The sequence below is a fragment of the Rhizophagus irregularis genome, chromosome 26 (genome assembly GCF_026210795.1).
Source record: "Rhizophagus irregularis chromosome 26, complete sequence".
NCBI classification, from domain to species: Eukaryota; Fungi; Glomeromycota; class Glomeromycetes; order Glomerales; family Glomeraceae; genus Rhizophagus; species Rhizophagus irregularis.
In genome coordinates, this window is record NC_089454.1 from 2,241,555 (window position 1) to 2,264,622 (window position 23,068).

Consider the following 23,068-nt stretch of genomic DNA (forward strand, 5'->3'; position numbering starts at 1 on the left):
AAGACTAAATAAAATTTAGTACAAATAATGGCACTTAAGGAAGTATAAAGTTACATACTGGTGAAGAACTGAAAATACCATTGATTACAGATGGAATATTAGCAATATATGTGTTCAATCAAAAATGAAACAATGGTAACTTTCTCTTTATTAAAGTTGTTAATAAATCAAGTACATTCATTGAGAGGATCATTATTCTCAAAAACGAGAGATAATTTTCATAACTTATAGAAAGAGGAATTTGCCAACAATTAACACAAGTGCTAGTCCTTTAAAAATTATTGCGGATTGGAAAAAAAAGCAAGAAGTAGCAAATTGTTATGGGAAGTTCCTTTCATATGGATATGGCTCATGGGAGATAAGACCTACCATTCATCCAAATATGTTGAAGAAATACATAAGCAAGATCTGTTGATATAGTCCTATTAATATGTTTATATTTTCTAAATGCTGAAAACTTTTAAGTTACTACAATATTATAGATACATTTTATTACTATTTATCAAGCCCAATTTTTTTGACATTATTTTATAATCATTATACCATACATATAATTAGATAATATAAATATATACCCCATATATGTTAACATAAATTTTATATTGAAAGCGCAACATTGATATAATATATCATAATTGTCAAGTATTACATAATTACTTTTTTATTCTTTATATTAACATATTTATTAGTATAAACCAAATATATTGCAAAAGTATTATGCTAAACATATTAAATTCATTATATATATATATTTAACAATATAAATAAAAATAAGCATTACACTAAGCATGTTACCCTTCTTTATACTGCTAATATCAAAAAAATAAAATATCTTATTATTTGTGATTCTGTGTAATTTATATATATGCCACCTTTGAATTGCTGTTGACATGTTAACTTGATTAGAAACATTCTTTTGAGTTGGATTCAGAATTATCAAACCATTAGTTAAATAACCCAATTCCTTTACTTGTTGTAAAATATGATGATTATTCCCATTTTAAGTTGTTCAAACAAGATACTTCATATTTTAAATGTACAAAAATGCTTCTTTTAAAAACTTCTTTAAGAGGTTAATGATTATTGAGGTTTCAAAAATATCTTTGAAAAAATTATCAGTAATATATAGTAAGATATAATGATATTACATTTTTACTTTCAATACTAAAAAAATACATTTCAAATTAATTACTAGTTATTTTTGATATTTACTTACAACAAAATACTTATTTATTAATTTTGATATACCTATCAGTATAAACTAAAAACTAAGATCATTATTAAAGTGGGAATGATGTTGTACCATATGTTCTAAATCATATAATTTTATAATTTTGATAGTTTCACTATTTTTTCCTTGTTTAGATAATAGAATTTGGCAAATGCATCTAAACCAGGGCTTTGACTTTGCATAAACATCACTTTCATTTCCTTGCACATATCAGAAGCATGCTCACTTGTAATTTATTTATAATAGCTTCTTTATTATTGGATAAATAAATGTTCTCTTGTTAATCCTATTATTGGAATTTCAGATGAAAGCCATGTTTATTTATCATCATTATAATAACATTTGCCAATTTTATTCAATTGTACTTGTTGATTGTTAATATTTTCTTGAATGTTTTTAGTGAGGATTTGTATGGTTCTTTCTCATCTCAGCAGATATTTGGATTGAGATTTTTTAACAGATACCTGAAGGATCCTAAAGAATCTTTAAACATGTATGTTTTCACATTATACAGTATATATTTATATTTTTCAATACTATTATTTATTTATTCACATACTCAATATACTCATTATTTATTTATTATTATTATTTTAGTTATGAAGTATTTTATTGATCTCTTAAATTGTAAAAAAAAATCTAAATTTAAAATTTTGAATTTTTATTTTTCAAGATATTTCAAGATCCGGTAATCATAAAAATCATAAAAAGATAAAATTTAGTTTGTTAGAATTCTCTTGTTAAAACACAACTAATGATATTTCTAGAATTTTCTAGAAATTTAAAAATACTTTTTCATGTAATAACTATAAAACCCATTAGACATATTAAATGATATTAATTTTATATTTCTAGAGCCAATAGATGGATAAAAAAAAATACATTTTTTTTTACTGTAGTGGCATAAAAAATGTGTTTCATTATTTCAGCAAAGTGAAAATTGTCTTTTTAATTAATAATAAAAATACTTATTTATTAGAATGACCTTTCTTTGGTTTGAACGAAAATGATCAGCTGATTCGGTTCATATGCACTGAGTCTGCAAATCCACAATTTTAAAAAAGATAATAATTAAAAAAAAGCACATATATTAATGAATTCTTTGCATAAATCTAAATTGTTAAAATCAATTAATTATCTGGATAAATTATCCAGCCAAATGATTGGTTAAACTGATTGGTATTTATCCAGATTGAACCAATAAACTTAAAATTGGGATATCCTAATATAAACTTACATTTTTATAAAAGATTTTTATTTCAAAAAAAAATACAACATAATAATATAAAGTAAAAACATAAAACATAATGCATAATAATAAATAATAAAATAAATAAAATAAAATAAAAAATAGTAAATAAAATAAAATAAACCCTAAAGCTATTTATAATAAACCATTAGTTTATAAAATATCATATTCACCTTTATGAATACTATTAAATTCCACTATTTTAACTCCTTTAGCTTTAATTTGATTCAATAAATTTAATTCCTCATCATTTAATTCTTTTTCCAATTTCTTCATACCAAGAATTTTCAAACTATTGTTGCTTCTTTCAATATAATTTAAAACAATTTTAAGATATTTTAATTTAATAATATGATTTAAATTAATCATTTCAAAACTATTATGACAATTTTCTAAAAATTCCTTAAATTTTAAAAACTTATTTAAAGGACGAGTATGAATGGAAATTTTGCTAACATTAATAGGTATATTATTTGCTAAATTTATAAAAAATTTATCAATGTCATGACAAGTAGTAATACTTAACATTTTTGTTTTTAAATTTTTAAAAGATGCTAATATTGATAAATTATTACGTGAATAAATTCTTAATTTTAAATAAATAAGATTTGGACAATACATCGATATATTTTCAATAAGATGAATTGTAGGGGGTTCAACAAATAATCTTTGTAATGATTCACCAAAAAATTCGATCATTGAAGGTGTGGCATCAGCATTCCATTTATTACGTATAATTGATAATTCCTTGAGCTTAAATGAAGCAAACTTTAAAATCTCAAATTTATTTGATAATATACCTGTACAAAATTCAAATTTTAAATATTCTAAATTATATAAATTATTGAAATCCTTTAAATCAACATTAATAAAGCTAGCATTTATAAATTCAATATGAACTAAAGAATGCTTTTGAAATTCTAAGGACAAAAGAACATTATTTGATAAAGTATAAAAACTGTTTATCTTAAATATTTCGAGTTTGTTTTGCTCTTGAATAGTTTTGCAAAGCCTTTCCCAAGTAGTTGTATTGACTAAATTGTTGGGAGTGGAACGTTGATATGTTCTTGTTGAATTTCGAGGAAGATTAATTATCAATTGCTTCAAATTATTTGGTATATTTATTAAAAATTCTTGTTCAAATTTTTTGTTATTGATATCTAAACAAAAACTTAGTGATTTTAATTTTGTTAAATTTGTAATAAAATTTTGAACATTAAAGTTTTCAAAACTTTCATTATTAAATAAATGTAAGAAAATATCTAAATGTTTAATGTTTCTACTTTGACGTAAAAGCGATCGATGAAATATTGGAATAACAGCTTCATATATTTTACTATTTGAAATTAATGAATCTGAACAATATCTTACAAAGCTATTAATACTGTAATTTATTTTAAAATAATTATAATCTTTTAAATATTTTGGATATTCAAATAGTGGTTTGTAATCTTCTTTAATATCATCAATATAAATAATAACAAACTTGCTTAATCGTTCTTTAAATTGTAAAATTTCTGCTTTATCAAAGCAAGAAACTAAAGTTATGATTAATTTATAATTTTTATGCGGTGATTTTGTTTTTGCAAAAGGATTTGCATAAAGCAAAGGAATTGTTGATTTACACCAAAACCGATTAACTAATAAACATTTACGTAAAGTTGAAAAATCATTTTGAAGGAATTGTAAAATGTAATGAATACAATCATCTGTTAAATAAGGTAAAGTCATTTTAGAAATAAAGAAAGGAAAGGAAGTTTTTATGGAGTATCGTAGTAAAGCTAGTTATTATAAGCCCAATTTTAAAGTCATATGGTTGTACATTATTTTTGTAATACTGCAATACGGGGTGATTGGCATTCCAGAGAACTGGATAAAATTAGTAATAATCGCTGACTTGTGTTCACATCCGAAACGTGTGACAGGTTACGTGATCCGCCAAATGACGTTAATAACAATATCTTTTGTGTTGATATTATTATTATTATTATATTCCTCTTTTTCTTGTTACCTATACGCGGAAACAATACAAACAACTATGTTGAACAAAGTTTCAGCATATTGAAAGTTATAATTTTTGCGAGGACGCAAGCATACTGAAGCATTTATGTATATAACATTTGATTTTGTTACTTTCATTTGATTTTACTTTTTCTTAATTGTTAAATTCAATAAAAAAATTTGTAAATATTTGTAAATAGAGAATTTTTTTTTTATTTTAAAATAATTTTGTTTATTTATTTATAATAATACGAGCATACAAAGCAATTTAAATCGAATATGTTTCGTTAAAGTATAAAAAATAAAAAAATACAAAAAAAAGTACTATTTACTTTATTAAAAAAAACGAAAAAACATGTTAAAAAATACAAAAATTTATTTGGAAATTTTATTTAAAAAATTCAAGTTTGCCACGTACTTATAAGCTAATATATTCGGCGTAACCTGTCACACATTACATTTCGGACGTGCGACTTGTTTGATGTATGACGTATTGTACTTAATCATTTTTTGATAATACAGATCACGGTTGAACACTAGGAAAACAGTAACCGTTAAAATCCATCGTATTTATTTTATTTACTCAGGATTTTTTTTATTACAACATTAAACAAAAAAAATTTATTATGAAAAATAACAACGCAAAATTACGTAAAGATAATATCAAATAATTATCAAGGTTACAAAAAAAAAAAGGAATATGATTGAAAGGATTTTTTAAAACATATAGAAAATCATTGTTTAAATTTGAATTTTAAAAAATTTCTTCAACGTGCTAGTCCAAAGAATGTTATTATGGAAAAACTTTGCACAATAATTCAAAATTAAATAGTCTTAAAAAAAATTAGATGTATCAAATTATTTATATAATTATGTTTATATTAATTAATTTAATAAATTAATAAATGAATAAATCGATTTAATGACTTATGTAATATGTAATTATTATTTTTGCTAGTCTTTTAAAAAAACTTGTAACCTGATCACCACGTTGAGGTGCAGCAACATTGATCGGGGGAAGGGGAAAATGAAAGGAAAGAAAAAATGAAAGGGGAAACGAAAGGGAAGGGGAAAAGGAGAAACGAAAGTGAAAGGGGAAAGAAAGGGAAAGGGGAAAAGAAAGGGAAGGGGATAGCGAAAGAGAATAGGATAACGAAAGGGAAAGGGAAAACGAAAGGAAGGGGAAACTGAAGGAAAAGTAAAACGAAAGGGAAAGAGAAAAATGATCAGAGAGGGGAGGGAAAGAGCAAGGAAATAAACAAACATACACACCACCCACACATAAACCTACAACAATCCACATACCTATCTAAAGGAAGGCATAAAGAAAAGGGCCTAAGAATAAAGACAGAGAGAAAACAGACCTAAAAAAAGAAACATATTATTTAAACTATATACTCATGACAAAACTATACATATGTCATAAGGAGTAATTTTTCGTGTAATTGATATGTTTATATTTGACCACCATATACATAGCAAGCTACAAGATTAGACGTGTGATTTTTGAACACACTGTGTATTAAGCAAGCTTTCTTTTCGTGAAATAATTTACATGTTATTATGGAGCTAAAGGTTATAAGTACATGAAAGCTTGTAGAAATAAAAGGATGCCAACTGAATATAACAAATATCAGTTGAATTCAACTATTATTTTAACGATCTGATTAATACTACCAAAAAAACATATTCTCTTCTCTACAAAATGATAGTGATCGTATATCTATTATTACGGTGTGAATTTAGAAATTCACTTAAAATTTTAAAATTTACGTCACATACAATCAGTATTTACTACGTACGAAAATTTTAAAATATTTTTGTACAAACTATTTCGTACAACTTTGAATTTTTCGTACACCTATGGCTGATTTACAGAACCGATTATTTCAAACCCAGGGTACAGTTAAAGCAACATTTAAGGAACTTTTCGAGTTAAATATGATAACGGAAATTAATTACTGCCCAAGAGAAATGAAAAGCAAAATTAATGGAAGAGAGATAGAGTAATAATAAAAAAAAAATAACTTTGAAGGATTTAAAAAGGGAATCATCTATTTGGTTGAAAAGAAACTAGTCAAAAAAATGCTGACCGATTTTTTTTTATTGCAAATTTGATTAATAAACTAAACATTTGTTATATTTCTAATATATAAATCGCGTCTCATGTATAAAAGCGCGTTATGCATGATCTCATGTGTCATTGAGCCATCGAGCCATCTAAAAATTTTTTTACTGAAAAATCTATATTGATTTGCGATTATTAGTATGGGAAATAAACATTTATTTTTAAAGGTCCGTCCGAGTACAGAAAAATTTGTACTATTTAATTTACTATATACTCCAATTTAATTAGTTCGGAGGTAGTAAATATGACTCATATACAGTAATAGTCATAGTTGATATAGTAACAATATTCATTCACAATAGATTATAAATATTGATGTCATTGTAGACTTATATCATGTGATAAGAAAATAATATAAAAAGGGGCACTTTCCTAACAAAAAAAAGCCACTACCTAATAAAAAACTCTCCTAACAAAAAAACTCTAACAGACGAACAATATGAACAAAAGGCTAATAATAATATTGTTTCCGAGTTCTAAACTCCCCTTACAAAAAAAAAAATGACTTTATTTTTCGTTCTCTATTTTTTTCGGTCTTTCTTCTCAGACAGAACGGTCTGAACAATATGTAATAATATTGTTTCCGAGTTCTAAACTCACCTAACAAAAAAAAAAGATGACTCTATTTTTCGTTCTCTATTTTTCGGTCTTTCTTCTCAGACAGGACGGTCTGTACAATATGTAATAATGTTGTTTCCGAGTTCTAAACTCCCCTAACAAAAAAAAACAAAATGACCGGACGGTCCATACAAAAGGCTTTTATGGATAATAACGTTGTCTCCGACCTAACTGGGAGAAAATGAAATCTGAAAGATTTAAATTTTATGAGATGATCACTTTCAGCGCTCTTGAAATTAAACGTTAAAGCCTACTACTACCTTTAGTGGTATACCTAGGCAGGGGCTTAATTGCGTAACTTTATTTTTAAGTAAAAATGGTTAGAAGACACAGTTTGATCTTAGAGAGTCTATTAGAAGGTCAGGGGAAAGGGACCAATGTCAAATACAAGGTACGTATGACACATCTTTGGTGTATTTACGTAGCGGCAACCAGCGGCGTTTGCATTGAAGGTCACCTCTTTGGCGTATTTACGAAGCGGCAACCAGCGGCGTTTGCGTTGGAGGTAGTCTTATCATTTGTATCTTTACGTGTTTATCATGGTACCATGTAGGTCTACGACCTTGTACCTTCATTTCACCTTGTCTACCATGTAGGTTTGAGACCTTGTAGGCATTGCAGACGTTAAAAACACTTGTGATATTGATGATGTACTCAGTTTTACTGACCATACAGTAGCTAACATTTCTAGGGGACCCATGGTGTGTGTAGACCTTCGATTATACTCATAGGACCTCTTCGTCTCACTTTTGTCATGGAATTTTAGCAGAAAGAAATGCAACAAAGAGGATTTTTTTTCTCAGGATAAATAAGTGTAAGATTTTTTTCAATGATTTCATTGATTTTTTTCTCAAAATATATATATATATAAATGAATCAGAATCAAAATTAATAAATTAAGTTACTGTAGAAAATTATTTTTCTATTTTATTATTTCCTATACACGTAATACTCGAACCTATAATTTATTTACGAAGATTTAAATCTTTTTACTTCTCCATACCTTTACTAATAATAAATAAATTTTATGGACTTAATAATAAAATACAAATAATTTTATATACGTAGTATATTATTTATAAAATAATTGTGAATCAACAAAAATGCATAAATTGCTACCCTTCCTATTATCAATGAAATTGTATACATTTCGTTTTAAACATTGTTTATTTTTTACATTATTCATTGTTATTATTATTATTGTAATTATTTATGGCATTCGTTAAATGTTAAAAAGATCATTCAAGCTCCTATTACCCGTTGCTTGTGACAGGTGATGGTATATCGAACAGTCAAACAAATCGACATAAAATTCGACCCTCACGCGTGATCGTGGAAAAATGTGTTGACGACTAATTATGTGACAAATAGAATTTTGATTAACTGAAAAAACTAAGTCACTCAGATACTTATGGATTACAGAAATGCGGAGGGGTATGAAGGTGATGACAAAATAGATCTATTTTTAGAAGCGGGAGTGATAAAAATCCTGCATTAACCGTTGTCCTATCACCCTAAAAATCTGTGAAACTTCCTAAATTAATTATGATTTCCACCCAGCGTTATGAAAGGAAAATTTTGTGCTGTACACCTCCAGGAAAATGCAGTGGACGGAATTCAATATTAAAAAAAATCGATTATCTTATTATTATAAATAGCTGGGGAATTTGGAGATAATCAATTAAAAAAAAATTCATGCGGACAATAATGATTATACAATAATAACCTAAATAAACTTTCATTATGTAGTCAGGTTACGTATGTTAATTTTTAAGCCTAATGAAATAAAATTTTTAATTTCATGGGGGCGGAATACCATGGTTTTTTTTCCCTTCGGGAAAAAAACTCTGATATTCCTAAACCCCATGTCGTACCATTAAATATTAAAAACTTCAATACCGATGACGAAAAATCTGTGCAATATACATATTTAGCTTATAAATTTTGTTGATACAAATCTGTATAACTAAAAAATTCGTGTGTAACTTCGCGTATGGGCTGATTTAAATTCGAGTTATCATGTATTTTGGTAGTACAGATTAAGTTATATCACAATCATCGCTAACACAGTTCCGGTTAATGAAATTTTAATTGGATTTTTTTTTGCTAACAAATTAACGTTTTTTTTTTTGTTTTGATAAATTGGAAGTTCGGAATTACTTTTAACATTAGAAACTAATATTAACGATCCCTATAAAAAATTTTTATCCGAATATTTCCATTATTTCTCCGTGTCTTCCGTAAAAATTCCGTGAAAATGATACATTCACGGATATCCGTGTTAGCGAGATGAAAATTTCCATGATTTAAGGCTATAAATTCCATTAAAATGATACATTCACGGAAAAAATATGGAAAGATAAAACACGGATCAGATTTTTTACAGGGGATGCATCAAACCTAATTGCATTTTTTAAAAGAAAAAAAATTAGTGTACAGTTTATGCTGAATGAATAACTATTAGTCATTCCAATCTTTCAAAGGACTTTTCCTTAATATATTAAATAATGACGACAACTATAATGTTATTATTCAAATTAAAATATTAAGGGATTTTGAACACATTCAGTTATCAAAAGTTTTCCCAATTATTTTTGAAATGATTTAAAGTGAATAATTAAAATGATTTAATATAAGCATTATTTATTTAAATTATTTTAAATAAAAAAAAAATATGTCAGTTATTTTAAAGTATATTTATTCTGGTGAATTGATTACTACTTCAATTAAATAATCTTGAACGTGACCAAATGATTATTTAAGAACAAAATAACAGGATTGATAAATTGTTCTTCTTGCTGTATTTAATCTTCCTGCCTGGTTGCAAGAAACAAGTACAAGATTATTGTATTGATTCTATCTATAAAGATCCGTTACATTTATATTTTCAAAAGATTTTCTTTCTATAAATAAGGTTGACCTTATCGTGAAATTCATTGTATTGCATAGACATTACATCAAATTCTGACTGTAATTACGAAAATAAATCATGAGAAGCTTTAAGAAACAATTTTCCATCCATCAAAAATATGGATATAGTGATAATAATAAAAAATAATATAAACAAATATAAAACCATTAATACAAATTAAAATTAATACTTTTAACCTTTTATTTTACAGCAGTTGAAATTGGTTAATTTTAATAAAGTTTTTCTTCTAAGAAGAGGGTATGCAGGACGTTTAGTTAATAATTTAAATCTGGGATCATTTTATTTCGTCATATAATAAATAACTATAAGTTCATTTTTGATTCTATTGCTACTTTTGCCTATTGATATTGAATCCGATGGTTAATTCTCAAATATTGACTAGTGAAATTAATTGGCCAAAAAATATTAATTATCACATAATTGATCATGTTCTTAATCATAGGATTCAAGAAAATTTGTATTACTAATAGTAAACTTTGCCCGCACTATGATTAATTTCGGCCAGCATTAGGTTGCAAATTTACTAACATTGATCAATCAATTGATTGATTAAAAAATTAATTTTTTTTGAAATACTATTATTTTACTTAAAAAATATTGAATTAATTTCATCCACTTTCTGCTATAGTATAATTTGAAGTATGCATCAAATAACACAATTATTATACGACTACAAATGTTAATTAAAAAAACGATCAATTACTATTAAATATGAGTTTGATTGTATGAACAAAATCTTGAAGATAACTACATATAATGTCAAAAATTCCTATCGTTATCATCATATACGGTACACACTGAGTCTATGACACTAAATTTTCATATCCACCGAATTTAGCAAACCTATCTTGTTATATATACATACATATATATATAATACTTTTTCCTCTGATAAAGAATTATTCACTAATAATGATGAGTATAGTATTAATACTATAAATAATATTATTTATTGTTATTAAATATCTATTTTCTAAAGACGGAGCTATCTTTATTTTATTCATTCTCCTAAAAAAAATTTTTTTTTGAACAAAGTTAAATATCTACCTTATTATGTTTTAATGCAAAAGCAAAATGTGGTGGAATGATTTGAACGGAGTAGTTGATATTTAATAATCATTGATAAAATAAACGTAAATTATTTAATTTATTGTGAAAGATTAGGATTTATATTACGAAATAAAAATCAATTAGGTTAATTGCGGAAATCAAAAGTGAAGAAAAATATAACATGTTTGCTTATTAACGCTTATATAATTTGATAGAATATCATGTGATTAATCACAATTTTCATCTCAAAAAAAATGAATTTTAGTTAACTTGGTATAACTACCTAAAGTATTAACCATTATTACGCATAAAATGATATAATCAAATAAAATTTCACTAAAGATTTGTAACAATTATTATTGAGAATAAAGATACATTGAACGGAATCTTTGCAGTTGCAAATATACTTACTGTATTACAGTTTTATGTTTATAGCCGTTTGCAAAATTGTGTAGTTAGGAGTCGACCATAATATCACGGCGGGAAATTCACAAGATTTCCCAGATTTCCCTCTTTTTTCAAACTTATCATTGAATAAACTTCGTAATAGTAAAGATTTCACCAGATTCCCTGATAAATATCATTGTTATATCGCTATCAAAAACCATAAATAAAGTTGAAAATAAATTTTGACAGCTTAACTGTTAATTTCGATCATTTTAATGAAATTTAACAGCTTTTATAAATAAATTATTTAGTATGCTTCCAGTTTATAGTGAGGATTTAAAACAACGTATAATATAACTTTGGCATCTATTCTAAAGAACTGTTCATTTTGTGCTAGTGCAATTACGTTGGCATGAATTTCTACAAGAAATTCATCTATTCCAGATATTACAACTTTGTACCATTTAGCTGGTTGAAGTTTTCCATTTAGCTTTATAAAAATTCCATATGAAACACATATTCCAAGTTATCGCCCATAGATGTATCTTCACTATTTTCACCAGGTTCTAGGGTCTTTCTAGTGAATTTTGCAATGTGGTTTCTTTTTCTGTAATAGTAAGATCATATACTTCTGGTTCCGATTGCATATTATGGGATATTTGCATGGTTTCAAATGTAGGTTTGAAGTTTATTGATTTTTTTGCTTTGGTTGTAGTCAATCTTTGTAAGGAACTATTGCAGCATGAACAAAGTAAAAAATTGAAAGTCTTTTTCAAATTTACTGAATAGTTATATGTTGAAACTTTCTCTTGGATAAAGGAAATTCGATCTTTTGCCCAGTTGGGACTTGGGATTATAAATGCTGTATACGCATTCTTGACAACAGTAGTCCGATTACCTCTATTTGGTGGCTTAGTTATTGTACATTTATATTTTTTTGTTGCACAGTATAAACACATTCAGCACCAAAGCAGGTTCCTTGTTTATACTTAAGTTTAAGTATATTGTGTACTAACCATTACTTTATAAGTTTTTTATGAAATAGAAGTAATGACGAATTCTTATAATTTGGATATAATTTTAAGAAATTTGAGTTTGATTTTATTTTGGCTTATAAAGTTTATTTTAAGCTAAATTTAGTTAATGATCTGATTTTTTGATTTCCAAATTTCCTTTATACATACATGTGATAAAAACCACTGACTACACCTTTTTACAAATGGTTATAAAATCTTTATTTATATAGAATATTCTTAACAATAAAATCTGATAAACAGATATGTACTATATATTATAAAAATTTATAAAGTATAAATGAAAAAAAAAACAGAAGTAAACTAACTTCAATACACGAATTAATATTTAAACTATTTAACTTTAACTTTCACATAAAAAGAAACTTCACTCAATATTATCTTCTTCATCTTGACAAATTTCATTTAGATCTATAAAAAAAAAAATAAATTAGATATAGAATATCAATAAAATTACCAATAATAATAACTTACCTAATTCACTTAATTGAACATCTAAGCATTCTGAAACTGTTTATTACGTATTTATAGTATTTAAATGTTAGTAAATTTAAATAAAATAATTATAATAATAAAAGGAATACTTACTTAAATTTGCTGATGTTGATTGAGTAGTATAACTAGTGTCTATTAAAAAATAAAAATAACATTAATAATGTAAAATGGATTATATGATAAAATAAAATTAAATTTAATTACCTGAACTGAATTGAAAAGATGATGAATTTACTGGTTTTGGAAGACTTTTGAAATTTAAAAGTCTACTAGTATAAATTGCTTGTGGATGCGTTTTGAAGCTTTTGGATTTATCTTCATTTGATCTGTTTTTGAATTTTTCTTCTCTAATTTTATCACATTCATTTGTTTGATGATAAATTTCACTATTTTGACTATTTTGACTATTGATACTTCTAATTTCATCATTCCATTCATTTAGTATTTGATACAACTCTTTAGTGGTTGTTCTATTTTTTATTTCAGCATCCCAACATTTTATTATCAAATCTGCAAGTAACTTTGGTACTATGTCTTTAGAAATTGTTGGTCTAAGTCCCTTACATATTTTAATAGATAAAAATTCAACATAAAGAATATCATTAAAAGGAATTTCTTCAGAAAGAAATTCGTTCATTATTATTCCAAATGAGTAAATATCAGCTGCTTTTGTATATTGTTGTCCACGTAAAACTTCTGGTGCCATATATGGTAATACTCCATAAATTCCTTCTACTTTAACTGTTTGCTTCATATTTGCTGGTTGACACATTCCTAAATCGCTTATATATGGAGAACCATAAAATAATATATTACCTGAATGAAAATCTTTGTGAACTTTTTCAGCATTATGAATATCTAAAAGTCCTCTTGCAATTTGTCGTAAGTCATTAATTTTTGATTCATAATTTATATAATTTTCAGATTTATTTAAATAATTTCTCAAATTTCCATCACAATATTTTATAACCATCATATACTCTTTATTATTTGGATCTTGAGTAATTCCAAAACATTGAATAATATCATTAAGATAAAGCTGAAGATGAGATTTAATCTAATTATCATCAAAAAGGAAAAATTTTTGTTAATAAATAAATGCAAATAACAATCTTTATATATATAAGACAAAGTAAGTTTAAATTACCTCATTTAAAAAATCTGAAGATATATCAGAAGAATTATTCAAACTTTTCAATGCATATTTATTATTTTTCAATCTATTCCATTTTTGATTTTCAATATCCCAATAATAAATATATCCTTCAGGCCATTCAGCTGAGTAAATCTTAACCAAAACCACCTTCCGCAATATAAGTGATATTTTGAAATTTTTCAAAAGGTATCCATTCAAGATATTTTTTATAATATACAGCATTAAGTTGTGATTGCTGTATAAATTCATCAATAACTTTATTTCCACTAGTCCAATTTTTAAAGTTATCCTTAGATCTTTTAGCATTACAAGATTGACACCAATTTTCTCCTGTGCCAGGTTCTTTACATTCTCCACATATTCCATATGCTTGTTTTCTTTTTTCTAAATCTCCTATATAAACTACTCTTTCATCTACATTTTCTGATTCAATAGTTGTATCAATAGTAGGAATTGTAACATGGTACTTTTAATAGACAAAAAATTATTAATATTTTTAACTACAAAAATTCAATAAAATAATTATAATTATTAAAAATATTAAATTGCTATTACCTGATAATTATCATCATACTTCCATAATTTTTTTGGCTTTTCATCCATATTACCATATTAATTGAGTTTTGGATTATAATCTTAATTTTAGTTATATAAATAAATAACTATGCTACCCAAAATAAATTTCAGAATTATTTTATGGGCAAAAAGAAAAAAATTATGAATTGAACGAAGTGCTCACATTTGTATTACTTATTTGTATTACTATTTGTACTACTATTTTTTGTAATAAAGAAAATTCGTAAGAAGCTGATCATAAAAATAAATCTAACCGAAAAGGTTAAAATGCGAAGTAAAATTATTTCGGTAATGTAGATCATATAATTTTTTTTCTGTATTTTCAAAAAAAAATAAATAGCAATAAAAAATCATTGCCAAATTATATATCAAAAATAAATTGGTTTGGAATAAAAATTTTAATAAATATACAGTATATTTTAATTAACGAAAATCAAGGTGGATACAGATTATAGTTCACACATAAGCTTTTTTTGTCTTTACGCTATGAAAGTAAATAATAATATTGGTATTGAACCTTGTCTAGTAAATATGGTAAATGAAAGAAATGTAAGGTATTTCATGCTATTATCCGTATGGAGATGAAGATTCAAACATAAAAGGATCGAAAATTTTTATTGTATATACGTAAATCAATAATAATCTTGAAAAAGTTTATTATGATTGAGTAAATTTTAAAACAAAAAATAAATTTATTTATCTTTTATCATATTTATTTAATTATGTATTAAGAGATATATTTTTTGAATTGAGACCATTTCCATATTACCTTTGCACTAATCTTACTAATCTTTGATGAGGCGTAAAAATAGCTCCTATATTAACAAATCCATTTCTACGATAAAAATATTAATAAATGTTTTTAAAAAGGACAATCTAACGGATTACAGGGAATTTTTCAAAATTAATGCAAAAAATGTCAAATATTTCACGCAAACGAATATAATTCTCAAAAGTTGGAGAATGTTGAGAATGCTAATAGAAATTTAGTTGGTTTGATAGGTGCATGTTTTATATTTATTTACAAAATCATATTTCTATTAACTCATATCAAGCATAAAACTATAGCTTATGACATAATTGAGTCACTTTATAGAATTCATGATAGTAATGCAAAATTCATCGAGTTTTTACACAGGAAATATTTTATATTCACAATATCATAATTCCTAGTATATAAGTGGTTTTGGATTTCGTGACCCGCTAAAATTATATGGCGATTTTTCTTATGAAACACTTTTGTCCGAGATTTTGATTAATATTGGTGCGTCAGGTAGCTAAATACATGTTTAGTATCAATTTTAATAGTTCTTAGAAGAATAGGTAACATTATTCGATAAAAGATCATTACTTTTTCAAAATATAAATTTGAATGATGAGTTACAAAAAATAAATTGAAAATTATTATATACAACATAATGACGAAGATATATTTTCTTTTTCTGAAACATATGCGTAATATGAATTTTATTTGATTTTTAAGATAAACGCATAATAATGTATGTTGACAGATAAAGTATGTGTAATCTTCAATTGATTCGTGATGCAAAGTTTCGTTAGATAATGTTTTTCGTCTTTATCGACGTTGTTTAAGTTCAAATTAAGTTTTTCTTTACATTTAAAATTGAAAAAGGCACTTTAATCATTTTTTCATACTAAATCTGATATGTAATAAAAAAAACACCATACAATATTTAATGGATTAATTATTATTCATATATGCTTAAAAAGGAAAGTTCCATTCGTTTCTACTTTTTAAAAAAAGAAATAAAAATTCATCAAATTACTAATTTCTGACTTGTTTATTAAAAATATCTAATAATCTAAATATTTTTGTTAGGATAAATTATGACTTTTCAAATTACTTTTGATAGATTACGTACAAAAACTGATTTTACTATATAATTGACGAAGTAAATTTAATTTTCGACAAAAATTTCTCATGTACTCATAATTTTAAAAAAAAGGATGATATCTTTCTAAACTATATTTTCTTCTAAAAAAAAAAATAAAGTAAATGAAATAAAATAAACAAAACAAAATATAATATAAAAACTTAGTAATGAAGAAAAAAAAATATTTTCTAGTCATGCTTTCCTTTTGTTAGAAAGGTAACTAAAGGAAAGTATCAAGATTCAAGAGAAATAATAATTAACATTCTTAAATAATATATTTCTTGTAAGATTCGAAAAATTGGAATTAAATTAATAATTTGATGAAGATGGAGTAGGGATTGGCTTTGGACCTTTTAGACTACGAAACTTCTTCCATAGAAAAATTCCAATAGCTACTAAGAAACAAAATCCTAGAATACCAGTAGTACAAGAAAGAGCTATAACGGTCGATTGTGAAGGAAACGAAGGAAATGAAGGAAATGAAATTTCGTATGATCCAATACTATTAAGATAATCGTCACTACTACCATAAAAAACACCTACGGGCAAAGTGAATGGTGTGTCAAGTGAACTGTATTTGCCGCAACTAATAGTATTATTTTTTGATGTATAGAATTCTAAGTTTAATATTACATTACTACTAGTATTGGCATAAGGGCCATATCTACCGCTTATTCCTGTTACTTGTTCATCATATGTAAAATATTTAATTAGAGTATCCCCTCCACCTTTACCATACTTATTACCTGAGAATTCATATGCTGATGATCCTTTTATAGTTTCAATATAATAAGTGAATTGGATAAAGGCTACAATATTCTCACAATGAGCTTCGATTTTTCTAACAAGAATTTTTGTTATGGCAATACCACTAAAACTTTGGTCGTTAATAATTAAACTAAAATCATCAAGATTAATCCCTCCGTTTCCGCCAAACTTTTGTGATGGCTTTATAGTTATTGACATAACTGAAAAAAAAGATGTAAGATATAAAAAAAAAGGTAAGCAATGTAAGGAATACTACACCCCTTTTTAATCGTTTCCAAATTTAAATAAATGGAAACATTCCCTTTTTATTGAGACTAAAATAAGGTTCTATTTGATTGTATTAGTTTGTGCTACTAAGGTAGACAAATTATTTGAAGTATATGGTAGGACCTGCAGACCTCTTGCTATTTTTTGGCACTCCCGTTTTGGATGCAGCGGGTAACCTGCTGTAATTATTACACAAACAGATCAGCAAAAAAATTTCCTTTTGTAAATCTTACCGAACATTTAAAACACGTAACAAATTATCCAGAGATTGTGTCGAAATTGATGTTCCAACGATTATAAATTTTTGACAATCATGACTTAAAATAAAAATTATTGAGATTTCATTCATAATTCCCAATTTGGACGAAAAAAACTCGGGCAATTTTTAGTATAGATGAAACTAATCTTTAAATTTTTTGTGGAAAAGGAAATACTTACCATTTTTAATTTATCCAATTTATCCTTTGTAATAAAAAAAAGTTGAATCACTTTCCATTTTTTGATTTGTCTTTTTCTCTTTTTGTAAAAAAAAAAAAAATTTCTCTTCAGAAAATTAATATCTCTTATTCTCAGAAAATTTTCAATATTTTATTTTAATTAATTAACGGTCACATTAAATTTTAATTTTGAAAAAAGGTATAATTATCCAAAATTTCATATTTCACACAAAAGCTAGTGTTTTCTATGATAATTTGTGGTGTAGTATTTTCGTGGTACTTTTATACTGCTTATAATAATTATTTTAAGAAAAACAACTTGTATTAAAATATTTTCATAAATTAAAAACATTAACATTGGCTATTTTGAATCGTATTAAAAAAAAAAAGTATAAACGAATGTTATACTCGGACTTGTACTTGTACTAAACTGGTAGAGTGCAGATGCTATGGCACCATTATTGTTTATTTAAAAAAAATTACGATTTTTTTTTAAAAAATTGTGAAATTTTCTTTTTTAACAATAATCGTTAATAATTAAATTAAGAGAATTTTTTATAAATTATTAACAATAGAAAAGTTAAAATAAAAATAGAATATTTTTTTTTACCAACAGAAAATATCGTACACTTAAACAATGACTTAAGCCAAAGTTGGTTTGCTTTCTTTTTTCTTATTTTAGAGAATTGAAACCCTATCCATAATTTTCTCTGGAGATTTAATATATGCTTCTATCTTGCGTTTGAAAGGCTCCTCTGTGGATTCGTTTAAAAAACCTAAAATAGACCAGTCCGCAGATTTTTTGTCTACAGTATTTTTACACAAATTAAGTTCGTTATGTTTTAGAAAGAAAAAAAATGTAGGAACTAAAATAAATATAAAAATTAGTATCAGCTCGTTCTACTTTAAACTTAAACTTGAAAAAAATGTCTCTTTTCGAAAAATAAAAACAAATAGAATTTAAATATCGATTATCAAAAATGTTGAGAGGATTCAGAATATCTAATCTATCAGTTAAACTTTGAAGATGAAAATTGTATAATTCGGAAATATCGTAAATTAAAAATATCTCAATTTTTTTAATTAGATAGTATCAATCTACGTTACACAGAACGAACACTAAATCATTTATATCCGGACTGAACCTTGTTAATCGGTACTGGTTAGTCCATATGTAGATTTTAGCCCTCGTGAAACTTATCGGCTAACAAGATCTTCAACATTACACATTCGTGTAATGAATTTGTCTAACCTAATTATAATATATAAGGTACCATTTTACGGAATAGAATTTTATAAGGATAATCGTAAAAAAACTTGTCAAAAGGAATTTTTCATTTACTCAACTTTAAATTTATTCTTAATTCAGTGACAAATTAATTTTTTCTTTTCGGAAAAATGAAGAAATTTGTTGTCAAAGAGTGGGCCGAACTTATTTCAGATCCTATTTCCATGGGAGAACAGGATCAACGAGTCTTTGAACATGCTAGTTTGCCCGCAGTGAGTGATATGTTGTCAATAACATTACGATTGAAAATCCGGAGCCATGCAAATGATTGGGCTACTATTCTTCACAAAGGTAAGACGTGCTTTATTTCCTTTACAAAAAGATTTTAATTATGCAAGATTTCTGGAATTTATTTTTAGAATATTTTCATACTAATGCTTTTTTGGCCATCACGTACAATTAAGGTACTGGACACCCAGTCCGTACTCCTGGGCTCTGGCTGTCAGCACACATATCTATCTTGAGTCCTCAATTCTCAGGCAGCTGGCAAGATTGTGTGGTAATAGGAACCGATGAAAGGCTTACGTTAAACAAATGGTACCATTTGGCTATTACACTTTCTGATCCTGAAAAGCGATCGGATTTCTACATAGATGGTGAATGGGTTGGGTTCATTAGTGTTTGTAAGGTTAAAACACAAAAAATTGTCTTTAATGATGGTCCACTGCATATCGGACGTGCTTTCTCTCATAACGGGTTTAATGGTGAAATTAGGTATGATTTAAAATTATGGTAAAATTAATATAAAATATTAAAATATTAATTGAAATCATTATACAAAAAAGCAATGTTCGTTATTTCAATTGGCGATTATCTGCCGAGGAAGTGAAGGAAGATTTTTTCGTAAGAAATTTTAGAATAAATTCATATCATAAGCTTTTACAAATAATTAATGTTTTATTTTTTATTAAAAAAGAATGAATATCAGACAAAGCCAATTGTATATGGATCAAGAATCGCTCTTGTACATGTATCTACCAGAAAATATTTATCTACTAAAAGAATCAAGTATGACTTGGGCCCAAATAACCAACAATATATGGTATTTACCAATTTGCTTTTGTTATCCTTTATACTAGAAAAAAAAAATGGTTTAACATCATGAGGTTTCTTACAAAATTGTAAAAGGTTATTTGTAATAGACAGGAAATAGATTTAGAAAATGATGTTTGGATTGTTATTAGAGCTAGTGGTACAAGGGTAATTGCAGGAAGTCCTGTGCCTATTAGTGCTATAATTGGATTTAGGCATCAAGCAACAGAATATAATTTACATTCTCATGAAATTTGCGATATTAAAGTCACACCAATATCAAGGCAACAGCAAGGTATTTCTGAATAAATATATGTGCATTTCTTGTGTCAAGATTTAACATATTTAAGAACTTAATTATTAGTGAGTTTGTATGATAATACTAGTAATAATATTAATATTGATGATGATTGGTTAATTCGACGTTATAATTCAAATATTACTACTTATGATGATACTGGTTATTTGAGGAATGGTGATATTATCAGTCTTTTTCATATCAGAACTAATAGACCAGCACTCTGCAGTCATACCATCTTATTAGGCGATGAATCCCAAGAAGTTTTTTGTCATCATGGAGATGAAAGTGAAAGAAATAACAAGGTACATATATTCAATCCAGAAATATAAATCATGCAGAAAAAATTTTTTTTTGCTTACTATTTATTATTTAAATATTTTTTTTTAGTGGCGTATTGAATTAATTGATTGATACAAAAATGATAATGGGATATATAAGAAATTTAAGCTCACGAATATTATTTATTGAGAATTATATTTAGTCATAAATATTTTTACAACAAAAATACTTGTATCGTAGAATTTCTGTACATAATAAAATATCCTTCATATCGTATTTGACATGTGTCGAGTCTTCAAGATTCATTATTTTAGTAAATTTCTCACAAGTTATGAAATGATAACGGATTTATTAAAACAAATAGTGTAAATTATTCTTTCATAATCATTTATGTTGAATAGATCAATACAGATGAAATTATTTTTACAGCAATAACATTCATTTTTTAATTTAATTTAATTAAATATATGAATATATACTTTATAATGGTTAAAAAAATCCTTTTAATATGTAAAGATAATTATTTTTGAAGAACATTAGATGCAGTATTAAAAGCTTTTATTGATTGAAATTGGGATTTTTACAGTTGACATCAATGGTTAAAAAAATATAATAAATTATTAGTATTTATAAATATATAAATACATAGTATATAAATGCATAGGATTAAAACATATCGTTTTAAAAACATATTGTTATAGTTATAATATTCAAAACTTTATATTTTGATCCATACATGTATGACCTATATATTATATTATCTATTTTAATTTATTTTACAATTTTCATTTATTATATGTTGTATTGCCACTTGCCTTCATACTCTTCCCCTTTATTTATTTAATTTATCCTTGTTTTTTAATCCATACTACATATACCTTTGTTTTTCTCTAGTTCAATTACCCCTTCACATCATGGAACCCATAATATACTTTTTAATATTCATTGTAGCACTCTTCCCATAACTCTTTTAAATACTACCCTTTCTTCTTTTTTTTGCTATCTTACTCAACATTCTATTGTACAATCCTCTAATTGACTCCCTAACCAAATTATCTTGATTAACCACTAATACCTTAGACGATTTTTGTAATATACTGAAAAAGGTATGTTTCCTTTTCATTATCCTTCTCATAACGCAGCCCTAACTACAGTATCATTTGCAATATTACTTCCACAACATCAAGTTCATTCTTCTCACATTCCCATATGTGATCCCAAGTGTCTCACATCTCAAACATATATTCAGTTGTCATCTATTTTATTTACTTGCCTTTCAAACAATACATCATACGTTGGAATCTTATATGCACGTTCTTTGTATCTTCGCAACACGATTGGAAATGAACTTTAAGGTCTTGTTTCAGTCAATTTCTTGATTAACATTATTATGAAACAGGTCCGCAAAATGTGAAAAATTGATCATGTTCACTTTATACTTGTTTACAAACAGTTTTAACCCAATCTCAATCGTTTTTCACATATTAAATTATTGATTCATGAGCTTAATTAATACTTCTATTACTAATTTCTCCCATATCTATCTTTATGACTGTTTCTAACTCTTTAATTATTGCATTCGCCTCTGTTTTAACTATTTCATCTCCATTATTAATTTCAACAAACTCCAACTGTGTACTTTGTTCCTCAATCCAATTCTAATTTCAGTTGTTTAAATTTCCTTAAATGAAATTGTTAACTTATAATAACTTTCTTACTTAATGTCAGATACACTTTATTCCTCTTATCCACTATCAATAACAAATTATAATAATTATGTAGAATTGCTCTATTCAGTTTGTCTCCACAATTGCAAGACATGTAGTTTTCCTTCATCATATATCATGTTTTTATACCATACATATTTTTCTTTGGTGACTAGTGTATTCATAAGCATTAATTCCGGCCGGCATTAAAATTCTGGCCGAGGTTAACATCTTAATT

The 23,068-nt window shown here is 25.8% G+C and overlaps 6 protein-coding genes across 6 annotated transcripts; 1 reads left to right on the plus strand and 5 right to left on the minus strand.

Moving 5' to 3' along the window:
* Positions 1 to 2,467: 2,467 nt before the first annotated feature.
* Positions 2,468 to 4,211, minus strand: OCT59_017679 (uncharacterized protein; the record flags this gene model as incomplete). Its single annotated transcript, XM_066137644.1, has 1 exon — positions 2,468 to 4,211. One exon carries the CDS (start codon positions 4,209 to 4,211, stop codon positions 2,634 to 2,636), a length of 1,578 nt encoding a protein of 525 aa, XP_066004200.1. The 3' UTR covers positions 2,468 to 2,633.
* A 7,692-nt stretch (positions 4,212 to 11,903) lies between these two features.
* On the minus strand, positions 11,904 to 12,261 carry OCT59_017680 (uncharacterized protein; the record flags this gene model as incomplete). Its single annotated transcript, XM_066137645.1, has 2 exons — positions 11,904 to 12,086; positions 12,226 to 12,261. The coding sequence occupies 2 exons, from the start codon at positions 12,259 to 12,261 to the stop codon at positions 11,904 to 11,906; spliced, it is 219 nt and encodes a 72-aa protein (XP_066004201.1).
* Positions 12,262 to 12,997: 736 nt separating this feature from the next.
* OCT59_017681 (uncharacterized protein) lies at positions 12,998 to 13,762 on the minus strand (the record flags this gene model as incomplete). Its single annotated transcript, XM_066137646.1, has 4 exons — positions 12,998 to 13,041; positions 13,105 to 13,140; positions 13,219 to 13,257; positions 13,330 to 13,762. 4 exons carry the CDS (start codon positions 13,760 to 13,762, stop codon positions 12,998 to 13,000), a joined length of 552 nt encoding a protein of 183 aa, XP_066004202.1.
* A 652-nt stretch (positions 13,763 to 14,414) lies between these two features.
* Positions 14,415 to 14,884, minus strand: OCT59_017682 (uncharacterized protein; the record flags this gene model as incomplete). The annotated part of the gene is made up of 2 exons (XM_025310209.2): positions 14,415 to 14,747; positions 14,837 to 14,884. 2 exons carry the CDS (start codon positions 14,882 to 14,884, stop codon positions 14,415 to 14,417), a joined length of 381 nt encoding a protein of 126 aa, XP_025184803.2.
* Positions 14,885 to 16,633: 1,749 nt separating this feature from the next.
* Positions 16,634 to 17,794, minus strand: OCT59_017683 (uncharacterized protein). The gene has a single exon (XM_025314608.2). The coding sequence runs from the start codon at positions 17,716 to 17,718 to the stop codon at positions 17,062 to 17,064; it is 657 nt and encodes a 218-aa protein (XP_025184804.1). The 5' UTR covers positions 17,719 to 17,794; the 3' UTR covers positions 16,634 to 17,061.
* A 1,828-nt stretch (positions 17,795 to 19,622) lies between these two features.
* On the plus strand, positions 19,623 to 21,256 carry OCT59_017684 (uncharacterized protein; the record flags this gene model as incomplete). The annotated part of the gene is made up of 7 exons (XM_025314609.2): positions 19,623 to 19,803; positions 19,917 to 20,226; positions 20,298 to 20,355; positions 20,429 to 20,554; positions 20,641 to 20,839; positions 20,909 to 21,147; positions 21,233 to 21,256. The coding sequence occupies 7 exons, from the start codon at positions 19,623 to 19,625 to the stop codon at positions 21,254 to 21,256; spliced, it is 1,137 nt and encodes a 378-aa protein (XP_025184805.2).
* Positions 21,257 to 23,068: the final 1,812 nt, after the last annotated feature.